Genomic DNA, 12,640 nt, shown 5'->3' on the forward strand with positions numbered 1-12,640 from the left:
TTGCCCAAATGCCTCAGGTGTGGAACTCTCAGCCAGCACCTGCAGGAGGCAGAGCTGTGGATGAGCAGTGGCGGCACCTCCTCCAGACTGCACTCCCATGACGACCACAACCTGCACTGCGTGCTCTTTGGCCGCCGGGACTTCATCCTCATCCAGGGCCAGTTCAAGACCAACTTCAACTTCCACCTCGATGTACGTAAAGGCAGCAGCAGAACAGTAGAGCTAGCACTACAGCATGTTATAAAAAATGGCTGTAGTCTCGCACTTGTAGAATAGTGTAGTTGTAACAATAGGAGCTGAAGAATGAAAACACCACTGATCTCATGTAATGAACAACAGATGGATGTAAAAGCTGTACCGCATCTTGGTGATGATAGAAGGAGGTGAGAATATCCAAGGCTGGGTGGGCTTTTGTGTCACTGAGGGACATCTGGAAGACTGCCACCATCAGCGCCAAAAACATCTGACAGTTCAAGACGTGACACTCTTGTATGTGTCAGAAGCTTGGAAACTCACCAAGAACATCAGCCATAAAACTGAAACATTCCAGAACTGTGAATCCATATCCACTGTGTCGAAGGCGGGTTCCAGTTCTCTCCTTCAAACGCTTTAACCTTCCCAAACTGAACTCTGGTTCCTTCTTCTTTTTTCGTGGGCTGCAACCCTCACGTTCACTCGTATGTATACGAGTGTGCTTTTACGTGTATGACCATTTTTACCCCATGTAGGCAGCCATACTCTGTTTTTGGGGGACCTCAGGTATCAGTTCCCACCTAGATGACTGATGTGGGGAAATCAGAGTAAAGTGCCTTTTCCAAGGACACAACACCATGCCGAAACGAGGCCTTGAATGGTGAAGACTGGATCAGTAGTCCTGGCAATGCTGGTGGCTCCATTAGCTGAGATGCAGAAGGTGCAGAAGTAGGTTCCTGCCACGCTGGAGGTGCTGAACCAGAACCGTTGCTTTCAGAGAATTCTGAAATTTGTTTTGGCCCAGCCCCAACTCAAACACTGAACCCCAGTTAGGAACCCCTGAACCCTGTGGTTCAGCACCATCTCAAACATTGAACCCCAGTTAGGAACCCCTGAACCCAGTGGTTCAGCACCATCTCAAACATTGAACCCCAGTTAGGAACCCCTGAACCCTGTGGTTCAGCACCATCTCAAACACTGAACCCCAGTTAGGAACCCCTGAACCCTGTGGTTCAGCACCATCTCAAACATTGAACCCCAGTTAGGAACCCCTGAACCCAGTGGTTCAGCACCATCTCAAACATTGAACCCCAGTTAGGAACCCCTGAACCCTGTGGTTCAGCACCATCTCAAACACTGAACCCAGAAAGGAACCCCTGAACCCCTGGTCACGAGCGTAACGATGACGGAGGTGTTGGATAAACACGTCACATGGACGGCTCAACTGTTGAGGTCAGTGGTTGACAGCATCAGATGCACTGGCGTTGCATCACTTAGCAACCTGCTGACATTAACGCCAGAAAACGTGAAGTAACAGCATTATGGAATGTGTCACAAAGAGCTTCAGAGTGCCAATTCAACAACGTTGATTTAAAAACAAAAACAAATGGAATCAGTTTGAAACAAGAAATGAAAGGAGTTGTTAGAGAAATGGACGTGATGTATTTGTGTTGCGTTCTATGAGCGATGTGATTTTTATGCTGGTGTAGGAACAGCTGTAGAATTTTAGATTATAGTTCTATCCTCGTAAGTATCAGCTGCAGTTACATAACATTCCAGAATCTTGGTTTAAGGGTTGTAGCAGAAGGTTAACTTTGAGTTTGAGAAGCCAGTATTAGGCCTCCGTCTTTGGTTTCAGTTTGAAGGGAGCAAGGGAGGTCACTCCAAGCTGGACATGGAAATGATCAACGCCTTCAAGTACAAGAACATCCGCATGACTCCCTGGACATACTCCACCCTCCATCCTGGAGACTGTATCTTGGTGCCAGCTGGTAGGTCTTTGTCTGGAGAGAGGGAGAGAGAGGGGTGGGTGGGGAGAAAGGTGTGTGACATGCATGCATAGAGAGAGAGAAAGAGAGAGAGGGGTGGGGGGTGAGAAAGGTGTGTGACGTGTATGCGGAGAGAGAGAGAGAGGGGTGGGTGGGGAGAAAGATGTGTGAAGTGCATGCGTAGAGAGAGAGAGAGGGGGGTGGGTGGGGAGAAAGGTGTGTGACGTGCATATGTAGAGAGAGAGAGAGAGGGGTGGGTGGGGAGAAAGGTGTGTGACATGCATGCGTAGAGACAGAGAGAGGCAGGGGTGGGGTGGGGGGTGGTGGAGAAAGATGTGTGACGTGGATGAGTGAAGAGGGGGAGAGAGAGAGAGAGAGGGGTGTGGGTGGGGAGAAACGTGTGTGACGTGCATGCATATAGAGAGAGAGGGAAGAGGAGAGAGGGATTCAGATTCAGATTCAGATGGTTTATTCATTTTAGGCCTAGGCCCCTCATGAAGGGGAAAGTGAAACAGACAATAATCATAGAGGAGAGAGGGAGAGAGAGGGAGAGGGGGATGGGTGGGGAGAAAGGTGTGTGACGTGCATGCTTAGAGAGGGAGAGAGAGAAAGAGAGAGTGGGTGGGGAGAAGGGTGTGTGACGTGCATGCGTATAGAGAGACACAGAGAGAGAGGGAAGAGGAGAGAGAGAGAGGGAGGGAGAGGGGGGTGGGTGGGGAGAAAGGTGTGTGACATGCTTGCGTAGAGAGGGAGAACTCAGAACTCAGAAAGTTTTATGTACATCGGCCTTGGGCCACAATACAGTGGGGAAGGGTGGATCGGTGAGGTTGCATATAACATTGTGTTATCCATAGCAACAACAACAACAACAAAAACAAGTACAAACTGAATGAATATATACTTAAACAAAGTGCCCATCATATAGACATTTGTTTTTATATAGTATTTCATCATTCTTGGTCACTGACTGCAGATGAACCTTTTCCTTGTATTGATAGCATGGAAAATATATCTTGATACATTATGTCTGTGATTGAAATTTGTTGCTCCAAGTAACACATGCAAGGGGAGTCTAGCCGATTCTTTTAATATTCTCTTTCTTAAATCTTCATATACGATGCAGTTGAATAAAAAGTGCTGCTCATTCTCAACTTCATCCCTACAAAATGGGCATGCTCTGTCCTGATCTGAATGACTGTATCGATGTACATTGTTGTTGAGTGGTAGAACGTTGAATCTTGTTTGTGTAATAGCAACTCGGAAACAATATGTATCCATATCCAAAATATATCTTTTTCAAAGACAGTCTTAAACGATCTATAAATTTCATATTTATTATGGTCTCTGACAGCACCAGTCCATTCTTGGATGAACATATCAACAAGTCTCTGTTTAAATAAACCGAGGAACATCTTCACATTCCCTACATCTTGTTGCATCCAAACAATACTAAAACCAGTTGAACATAAAATTTCTCTAACATTTGACACCCAACAGTGTTTTCCTGATCTGTCTAGTTCCAACAGCATTTGATATGCTTTATGTGGTAACCTTACAATATCCAATTGTGGCAATTCAAACCAAAATCTTAAACATGATACACATGAATTTACGTATAAGGGATACCTGCCCAAATCTCCATATACCATTTTGTTAGGCGTCCTGGCCGGAACACCCAGAAATCTTTTACACGCTAACAGGTGTACTTTTTCTAAATGTTCCAATCTGTCTAATCCCCATATCTCGGATGAGTATAATAGTACTGGTTTAATTTTGTAATAAAAAAAATTAAAGAAAGTATTTGCAATCATCTCCTTATACTTTTGAAATGCACTATTAAGTTGTATGACTGCCTTCTTTCCCTTCGTTGCTAGATGTAATGTACCTTTTTTTTGCACTAACCATGGTTGTAAAATTAAGCCCTAAGTAACAATAATCATTTACTACTTCAAGTCTTTTACCATCGTAGAACCAATTCTCATATTTCCCCCAAAACCCTCCCTTTCTGAATACCATAACCTTGGTTTTGTCAATGTTTACATTTAATTTCATATTATTACAGCAATCCTTTAAAACATTCAACTGATTCTGAAGGCCACTAGGTGTTGTTGAAAGCAATGCTACATTGTCGGCAAATAACAAAATAAATAACTCCATAATGTCTGGGAGTAACTGTACCCCATGTTTTCCCCTTTCACCCATATGAATAGTTAACTGGTTAATGAATTGAGAATAGCATTGGGCTCAACACACACCCTTGTCTAACACCCAAGGGAGTCTCAAACATATCCGTAAGGTTGTAATTAACACGAATACATGATACCAGTGAACTGTACATAGCTTTCAGTGATGCAAGGAACTTACCTTTAACGCCTTGGTTTTTAATGTAATGCAATAGTTTATCATGTTTAACAGAATCAAATGCCTTTTTAAAATCAACAAAAGCAACATAAAGTTTTCTACCCTTTTTACTCAAACATTTCTGAACAGCAGCATATAAAGTGAATATTTGATCAACAGTGGAATACTTTTTACGGAATCCTGCTTGACATTCTGAAATTAAGTTATTATTTTCTAACCAAGAGTATAGTCTTACATTCAATATAGTAGTATAGCACTTTGATATGATGCTTAAAAGGGATACTCCTCTATAATTGTCTGCATTATCAGGATCACCTTTCTTATATATTGGGATGATAATAGCTTTAGACCATTCCTCTGGATAAATACCTTGATCAAAAATTGAATTAAATAATTTTTTTCAGAAACAAATGTACATTTTTACCACCATATTTTAACATGTAGCAGAGATATCATCGATTCCACTAGCCTTGTCATTCTTTAGTTTCCCTATGGCTTGAATAACTTCTTCTTCTGATATAGGTTTATTCAATACGTGGTCAGTTTCATCTAATATATCAACTTCAGTGTCGTTGTTTTTATTGAGCTCCTCATTTGGACATTGAAATACTTCCCTGAAATGATTCAACCATTCATTTGTGCTAATGCTATTTGTAATCCTTTCTTTATTACCATAGCCCATACTTTTTAATTCCTTCCAAAACTGTGATGAATTCTCAAAATCATTTGCTAATGTTTCAACCTTTTGTCGTCTAAAAGTTTGTCTTTTCGTTTTTAATAGATGTTTATACTTCTTTCTTGATTCAACATATATTACCCTATCTTCTACTTTTCGTGTTGCTCTGAAGCGATTTAACTTTCCCCTGGTTTCCTTTTTTACTTTGTCACATTCATCGTCAAACCATTCTGACTTTGTCTTTCTGTCGTTATGGTGAAAGTGAAACTGTTTAAACATGCATTCACTAGAATCTTTTAAACACTGTACAAAGACCCCTAGGGCACCATCTACATCCATATTCAATCTGTTTATGGCAATCGATATTCTATTTTGGATATCACTGCTCTCCCATGTCTCAACAAATTCATTCTCTCGTTCCTTATTCCATTTAAATCTCCCACTTACTTTGCCGTGATTTTGGACTGTTTTTACATAACCACCAGTATCTTTGGGATTAATTTCCATTTTCATAACAACTGGTAAATGATCGGATTCAATCATATTTTCAACAAAAAGCGATGCGATATGGACAGACAAGAACAGGCCAATAGATACAACAAAATAATCTACAACACTTTCGCCAGAAGAGCCAATGAAAGTGCAGTTATCATCAAAACCGTTTTCACAAAGACCATTTAGTATAATGCAATCAAACATATTACAAAATTCAATTGATTACCAAAATTATTCATTTGACTGTCCTGAGATTTCCTTGTAAACTGGTTGTGAATGGGAACAGCAGTTGGCTCGAAGTCACTACTATCGCCATTAAAAGAATAATTATTACAAGCAGATCTTGCGTTGAGATCCCCACTTAACATAACGTGGAAGTCGTCATATGATGCGTGCAAATCTGCCAAACATTGTTCCAACAATTCAAGGCCATATACATCCTGCTGGGTTTTCCAGAATGCAGAATCACAAGGGGGAATATAGGAGCAAATGTACATTAAATCTTTATCTGTACAAAACAGGGATTTGTTAATCTTCAGAACCACAGTATTCTCTTGTTCTATATACGTTCAATAAAATTATCAAACGGTTTTCTTACCATTACAATAACACCACCGGAGTATCTTCCTTGGTGGGACAGTTTCTTTGATTTGGATGTAAACAGAACGAAGTCATTAAATAATGGTGATTCAAAATCAAATCAGTGCAACAAATGTTTCAGTAATACATGCAAAATCATAAGAAGTAAGAACGTTAATGAAATCTATGTTTTCTAACTTCTGTAAAAGACCATTTACATTGTAATTTAGGAATGAAACTTCAGACTTATTTACATTTTGTGCATGAGGTTCTGTACTTTTTGGACCACGACCCTTTATTACACAGGATTTGTTTCCCAGATCTGTGGCCCGGCCGATATCCTATTTCTTGGTGCAAGACGCACCACCTTCTTTGGCTTTGGGCATGGGGGACTGGGATTTACCTTTATCCTTTGTCTGGTTACCAGACTCTGCTCTCCTAAAGGAGTCAACGATACTGCACTGACTGCTTGACCTCTCTGTGTTTGACACAGTGTTCTGGTGACCAATTCGCGAACCAGACACGGCTCGTCTTGGTCGCAGACTATGCGCTGATGACTGGGTCTGTTGGACCGAGTTCATCCCTTCATCACTTTTGTCACTAGTATGTCTCCTGCCCTGTTTGTCAACCATCTTTTCTTGTCTCAGTGATTTATCTCTGTCAGTCTTGGTTGTCTCATCATGTGTGTCATTGTTCATGTTCATTTCAGTTTGTTCTGTTATTTCTGTAGCGCCATAAGCGTCGCTATCGTCCTGTTTTTGACCATTTGTTGTTTCGTGTTCAACAACAATATCACTGTTAACAGCAACCGCTTCGCGGTCTTGCATGCTGCCATTGTCATCCATCAAATCATAGTCGTTTGTCTCATTCTGGTCTGTCTGTTTGTCTCATTCTGGTCTCTGTCTTTGTTCTGATTGTCAGTCTCATGTTTGTCATCTGTATAAGATATGGGATTATCAGAGTGAACGTTGTCATCATCACATAAGTGATTTGTCTTGTTCTGATCATTGTCAGTGTGGTCAACATTGTTAGATACTTCCTTCACAGCAGGGGTCATAGATTATCTCATTGTTCTTTGCGGTGGGTCAGAACATCTGTTGTTTTCCCTGTTTGTTCTTGTATTGTGTGGATTTGACCTGGCAGTAGTATCTTTCATCATAATGATTCTTCTGTGTTGTGAAGTGTTTTGTGTGTGATCATGAGGTTTAAACTGTCTTGTCACATCACTGTATGAACGAAAGCCCGGGACAACAGGCACGGATTCGTTTCTGTCACCAACTTGGCTGTTGGAGTTTTCCACGTCACCTGGCCTGTCACCTGGCATCCTGCTGATATATGAGTTGTTCCCCTCTTGCCTCTGACCTCGCTGGTGCTGGCGGTATGTGCCGGGCCTTTCACGAGAGTATTGAACGTCACTGTCTCGTGGGTAGTCACGATGTTGTCTCCCGGACTGTTCTGTGCGCTGGGCCCTGAAGTGCCCTCGGTACTTGTAGTCACTGGATTGCCAGACATCTCTGTTCTTGCTGGATGTTGATAGTGTGTTGGCCTGTACTGGTGGCCAGTCCTCTCTCTGCCGTGGGGATGGGGAGAACTGTCTTCCAGTGTGGTCTTCCCGGAATGAAACAGGTTGCTGGCTGTCTCTGACGTATAGCTTCCCGTTGTGAATGTATGCTGTCTTGCCAAGACTGCGGTGAAACTCCAGCATCTGTCTCTGTCGTGTGGTGAGGTCAGAGGCCACCCGGATGCTACTCGTCCTCAGATTGTCTCTGAGGTCCTTGTCACCCAAAACTGCCATCTTGTCCGACCAGTGACAGAACTGAACAAGTATGGGGTGCGGATCATTTCCACGAGGGCGTGGCCTTCCAATGCAAAACGCTCTGGCGATGTCTTCCTGCCGCCAGCTGGGTGACACTGCGTGGTCGTTCAGCACATCTGTGATGATCTGGGTCATTGTGTACTCGTTCTCCCTTTCATATTCAGCAACGTTCATAAATCTGATGTTAAAAGCTTTAGCGTCTTGTTCACTCAGTTCTAGCTTCTTCTCCAGCAGTTCTAATCTCTCCAACACAGACGTGTTGTCTTCTTTCAGTTCTTGAATGTCCACCGTGTTCACATCAACACTCTCCTTCTGTTTACTGATTTCAGTGAAGAAACGCGCGATGTTATCCTCAAGAGCGTCATACTTTTCATCAATGTTGCATTTTATACCCATTGTATGAGCTTGCATACCCTGCTGCATTTGAGCAAAGCGCCAGTCAATAAAATGAAGAATATTGTTTTGATGAGTTGAGAAAGAATTTTGTGACATATTTCAAGTGCCTGTGCTAACAGGAATAACAAACGTTTTTTTCCGGGTGCACTTGCACTCAAAATGAACTGAAGCAAAATCAGCTAATATTTGCACGTGTCCGCGTATTCATGTCGAAGCATTCCCACCGTTGCAAGTTTGAATGTGAAATATGCACGTGAAACCAGTGACGAAACATTGATGCAACAAGAGATGTGTTAACACCAGGGCGGAAGTAAAAATCCTTCATTAACACATGTAATTTTCCTTGCTTTAATTTCAGCTCTGTCACTAACCTGATCAACAATCCAGTGATATCGTCAGATGCACACACAGTTTGTAAACACTTCTGCAAACTATGATAACAATCATGCAACTGTAGCCTGCAGAATTTTAAAACAAATACAGACAACTGAATTGCACGTCCGCCACTTGTCACCGCCCTCTTGCCACCCCCGTAGAGAGGGAGAGAAAAATGGAGAGAGGGGTGGGTGGGGAGAAAGGTGTGTGAGGTGCTTGCATAGAGTGGGAGAGAGAGAGGGGGGAAGAAAGGCGTGTGACGTGCATGCATATAGAGAGAGAGAGAGAGGGGGAAGAGGAGAGAGAGAGAGGGAGAGGGGGGTGGGTGGGGACAAAGGTGTGTGACGTGCATGTGTACAGAGAGAGAGAGAGGGGTGGGGGGGAGAAAGGTGTGTGACGTGCATGTGTAGAGAGGGAGAGAAAGAGGGAGAGAGGGTTAGGTTGGGAGAAAGGTGTGTGAAGTGCATGCGTTGAGAGGGAGAGAGAGCGGAGGGGTAGAAAGGTGTGTGACGTACATGCATAGAAAGGGAGAGAGAGAGAGGTGGGGTGTTTGGGGAGAAAGGTGTGTGACGTGCATGCGTAGAGAGGGAGAGAAAGAGGGAGAGAGGGGTGGGTGGGGAGAAAGGTGTGTGACATGCATGTGTAGAGAGAGAGAGGGAGGGAGGGGTGGGTGGGGAGAAAGGTGTGTGACGTGCATGTGTAGAGAGAGAGAGGGAGGGAGGGGTGGGTGGGGAGAAAGGTGTGTGACGTGCATGTGTAGAGAGAGAGAGGGAGGGAGGGGTGGGTGGGGAGAAAGTTGTCTGACATGCATGCGTAGAGAGAGAGAGAGGGGTGGGTGGGGAGAATGGTGTGTGACGTGCATGTGTAGAGAGAGCTGGAGAGAGATCAATAGGAGAGAGAGGTGTAGAGGGGGATTGGTGGGGAGAAAGGTGTGTGACGTGCATGCGTAGAGGGGGGGGAGGGGTTAGAAAGGTGTGTAATGTGCATGCGTAGAGAGGGAGAGAGAGAGACAGGGAGAGGGGGTGGATGGGGAGAAAGGTGTGTGATGTGCATGCGTAGAGAGGGAGAGAGAGAGGGAGAGAGGGGTGGGTGGGGAGAAAGGTGTGTGACGTGCATGCGTAGAGAGGGAGAGAGAGAGGGGTGGGTGGGGAGAAAGGTGTGTGACGTGCATGCATTGAGAGAAAGAGAGATAGAGGGGTGGGTGGGGAGATAGGTGTGTGATGTGCATGCGTAGAGTGAGCTGGAGAGAGAATGAAGAGGAGAGAGAGAGGAGAGGTGGGTGGGTGGGGAGAAAGGTGTGTGACGTGCATGCGTAGAGAGAGAGAGGGGGGGGGGGGGCGGGGGTAGAAAGGTGTGTAACGTGCATGCGTAGAGAGGGAGAGAGAGAGATAGAGAGGTGGGGGTGGGGAGAAAAGTGTATGACGTGCATGCGTATAGAGAGAGAGAGAGGGAGAGAGAGGGAAAGGGGGGTAGGTGGGGAGAAAGGTGTGTGACGTGCATGCGTAGAGAAGGAGAGAGAGAGGGTTGGGTAGGGAGAAAAGTGTGTGATGTACATGCGTAGAGAGACAGAGAGAGGGGTGGTTGGGGAGAAAGGTGTGTGACGTACGTGCGTAGAGAGAGAGAGAGAGGGGTGGGGTGGGTGGGGAGAATGGTGTGTGACGTACGTGCGTAGTGGGAGAGGGAGAGAGAGGGGGGTGGGTGGAGAAAGGTGTGTGACGTGCATGCATAGAGAGACAGAAAGAGAGGGGTGCATGGGGAGAAATGTGTGTCACATGCATGCGTAGAGTGGGAGAGAGAGAGAGGGGTGGGTGGGGAGAAAAGTGTGTGACGTGCATGCGTAGAGTGGGAGAGAGAGAGGGGTGGGTGGGGAGAAAGGTGTGTGACGTGCATGCGTAGTGGGAGAGAGAGAGAGAGGGGTGGGTGGGGAGAAAGTTGTGTGAGTTGCATGTGTAGAGAGAGAGAAAGAGAGGGAGAGAGGACGTGGGGAGAAAGGTGTGTGACATCCATGCGTATAGAGAGAGAGAGAGGGAAGAGGAGAGAGGGAGAGGGGGATGGGTGTGGAGAAAGGTGTGTGACGTGCAGGCGTTTAGAGGGAGAGAGAGGGAGAGCGGGGTGCGTGGGGAGAAAAGTGTGTGACATGCATGCGTTGAGAGGGAGAGGGGTGGTGGTGGGGAGAAAGGTGTGTGACGTGTATGTGTAGAGAGGGAGAGAGAGAGGGAGAAGGGGGTGGGTGGGGAGAAAGGTGTGTGACGTGCATGTGTAGAGAGGGAGAGAGAGAGGGAGAAGGGGGTGGGTGGGGAGAAAGGTGTGTGACGTGCATGTGTAGAGAGGGAGAGAGAGAGGGAGAAGGGGGTGGGTGGGGAGAAAGGTGTGTGACGTGCATGTGTAGAGAGGGAGAGAGTGAGGGGGAAGGGGGTGGGTGGGGAAAGGTGTGTGACGTGCATGTGTAGAGAGGGAGAGAGTGAGGGGGAAGGGGGTGGGTGGGGGAAAGGTGGTTGACGTGCATGCGTAGAGAGGGAGAGAGTGAGGGGGAAGGGGGTGGGTGGGGGAAAGGTGGTTGACGTGCATGTGTAGAGAGGGAGAGGGAAAAGGATTCAAGATTCAAGATGTTTTATTCATATAGGCCAGACACAGTGAACAGACTACAATGAAAAACAAAGAAAAAACAAGAAAACAAAAACAAAGAACAACAACAACAAAAACCAACTCACATAATACAGATACATAGAAAATTCGACATAATTTCCAAATGAAAACTATCCTAGCTACGAAACAGTGTTTTCATGACGTAATAGTTTCTCGGACTTTGAAAGCTTTTTATAAATACAAGGCAAGGTTTCTAACAATTTCACAGGAGGTTGAAGACATTAACAGGTTCAGTTTAAACATATTTGGTTGTCTATAATATTTAGGCTTTATAAGTGATTCTCAAACATTCCTCAAAGCTGGACAACAAAGGACAAAATGCATTTCATCTTCTGTTGAATCTTTGCACAATGGACAAACCAGATCACTGTTATTACATGTTCTGTATCTATAATGATGAACTGCTAACTCAGAAATACCTAATCTGAACCTTCTTATTATATATTTCAAATGTCTATCCATATTTAACATCAGGTAGGGTTTCAAGTTGCTGAAATTCCTATAGAAATCAAATCTCTCACTATTTTGAATATGATCAGGCATTTCTGCCATCTACAATCAATCAAACGTTGGTGGAAAGCACAAATAAATGATTGAATGCTGCCAACACCTTGGTTCATCCAAACCAAACCAAACCCATACTCAAATAAACAGTAGCGTATTTTTGTTACCCAATTTACTTTGCCTCTAGTATCTAAATCAAACAGCATATTATAAGCTTTATGAGGTAATCTGTTGTCATCCATTTCTAATAACCTTAACCAGTAACAAATACATTTAACTGCAGCAACTAAATACATCGGGTACCGATTTGTTTCCCCATAAACTAAATCATAAGGAGTTTGCCTCTCAACACCTGAGAATTTCTTCAAGGCAAAAGTATGAAGTGATTCACAATGAATAGCGGCTTGCTTTATGCCCCACAACTCCGAACTGTATAACACAACTGGCTGTACCTGAGCATCAAACAACTTAATAAATAAATCAAAAGAGGTATTATTGAACACATGTAACTTTTTCATAATATAAATTAAAGCATTTTTAGCCCAACTTGCTAAATCTTTACAAGCACCAACAAAACTCAAACGTGTGGAGAAAAATATTCCCAAATATTTATAAACATTAACAACTGGCATCAACGCATCACTAAACAACCACTTTTCCCTGCTACTCAGATAACCACCCTTACGAAACACTATGATATTGCTTTTAGTCATGTTAACTCTTAATTGAAGTGAATCTGCTGCACGATGTAAAGAATTCAGCTGTGTTTGTAGACCTGCAACAGTTTCTGACATCAAAATAACATCATCAGCTAACAGAAGTATGAACAAT

General features: G+C 44.1%; 1 protein-coding gene across 3 annotated transcripts in view; it reads left to right on the top strand.

Moving 5' to 3' along the window:
* Nucleotides 1–12,640, top strand: part of LOC143277193 (bifunctional peptidase and (3S)-lysyl hydroxylase Jmjd7-like) — a 100,813-nt gene that overhangs the window by 45,758 nt on the left and 42,415 nt on the right. For all 3 annotated transcript variants that reach the window (XM_076581971.1, XM_076581972.1, XM_076581973.1), the window contains exons 5-6: nucleotides 1–192; nucleotides 1,832–1,964. In XM_076581971.1, coding sequence (XP_076438086.1) covers nucleotides 1–192; nucleotides 1,832–1,964 — 325 coding nt within the window. The remainder of the gene's footprint in view (nucleotides 193–1,831; nucleotides 1,965–12,640) is intronic.

Source organism: Babylonia areolata, chromosome 33 (assembly GCF_041734735.1).
Source record: "Babylonia areolata isolate BAREFJ2019XMU chromosome 33, ASM4173473v1, whole genome shotgun sequence".
In the NCBI taxonomy this organism is placed as follows: domain Eukaryota; kingdom Metazoa; phylum Mollusca; class Gastropoda; order Neogastropoda; family Buccinidae; genus Babylonia; species Babylonia areolata.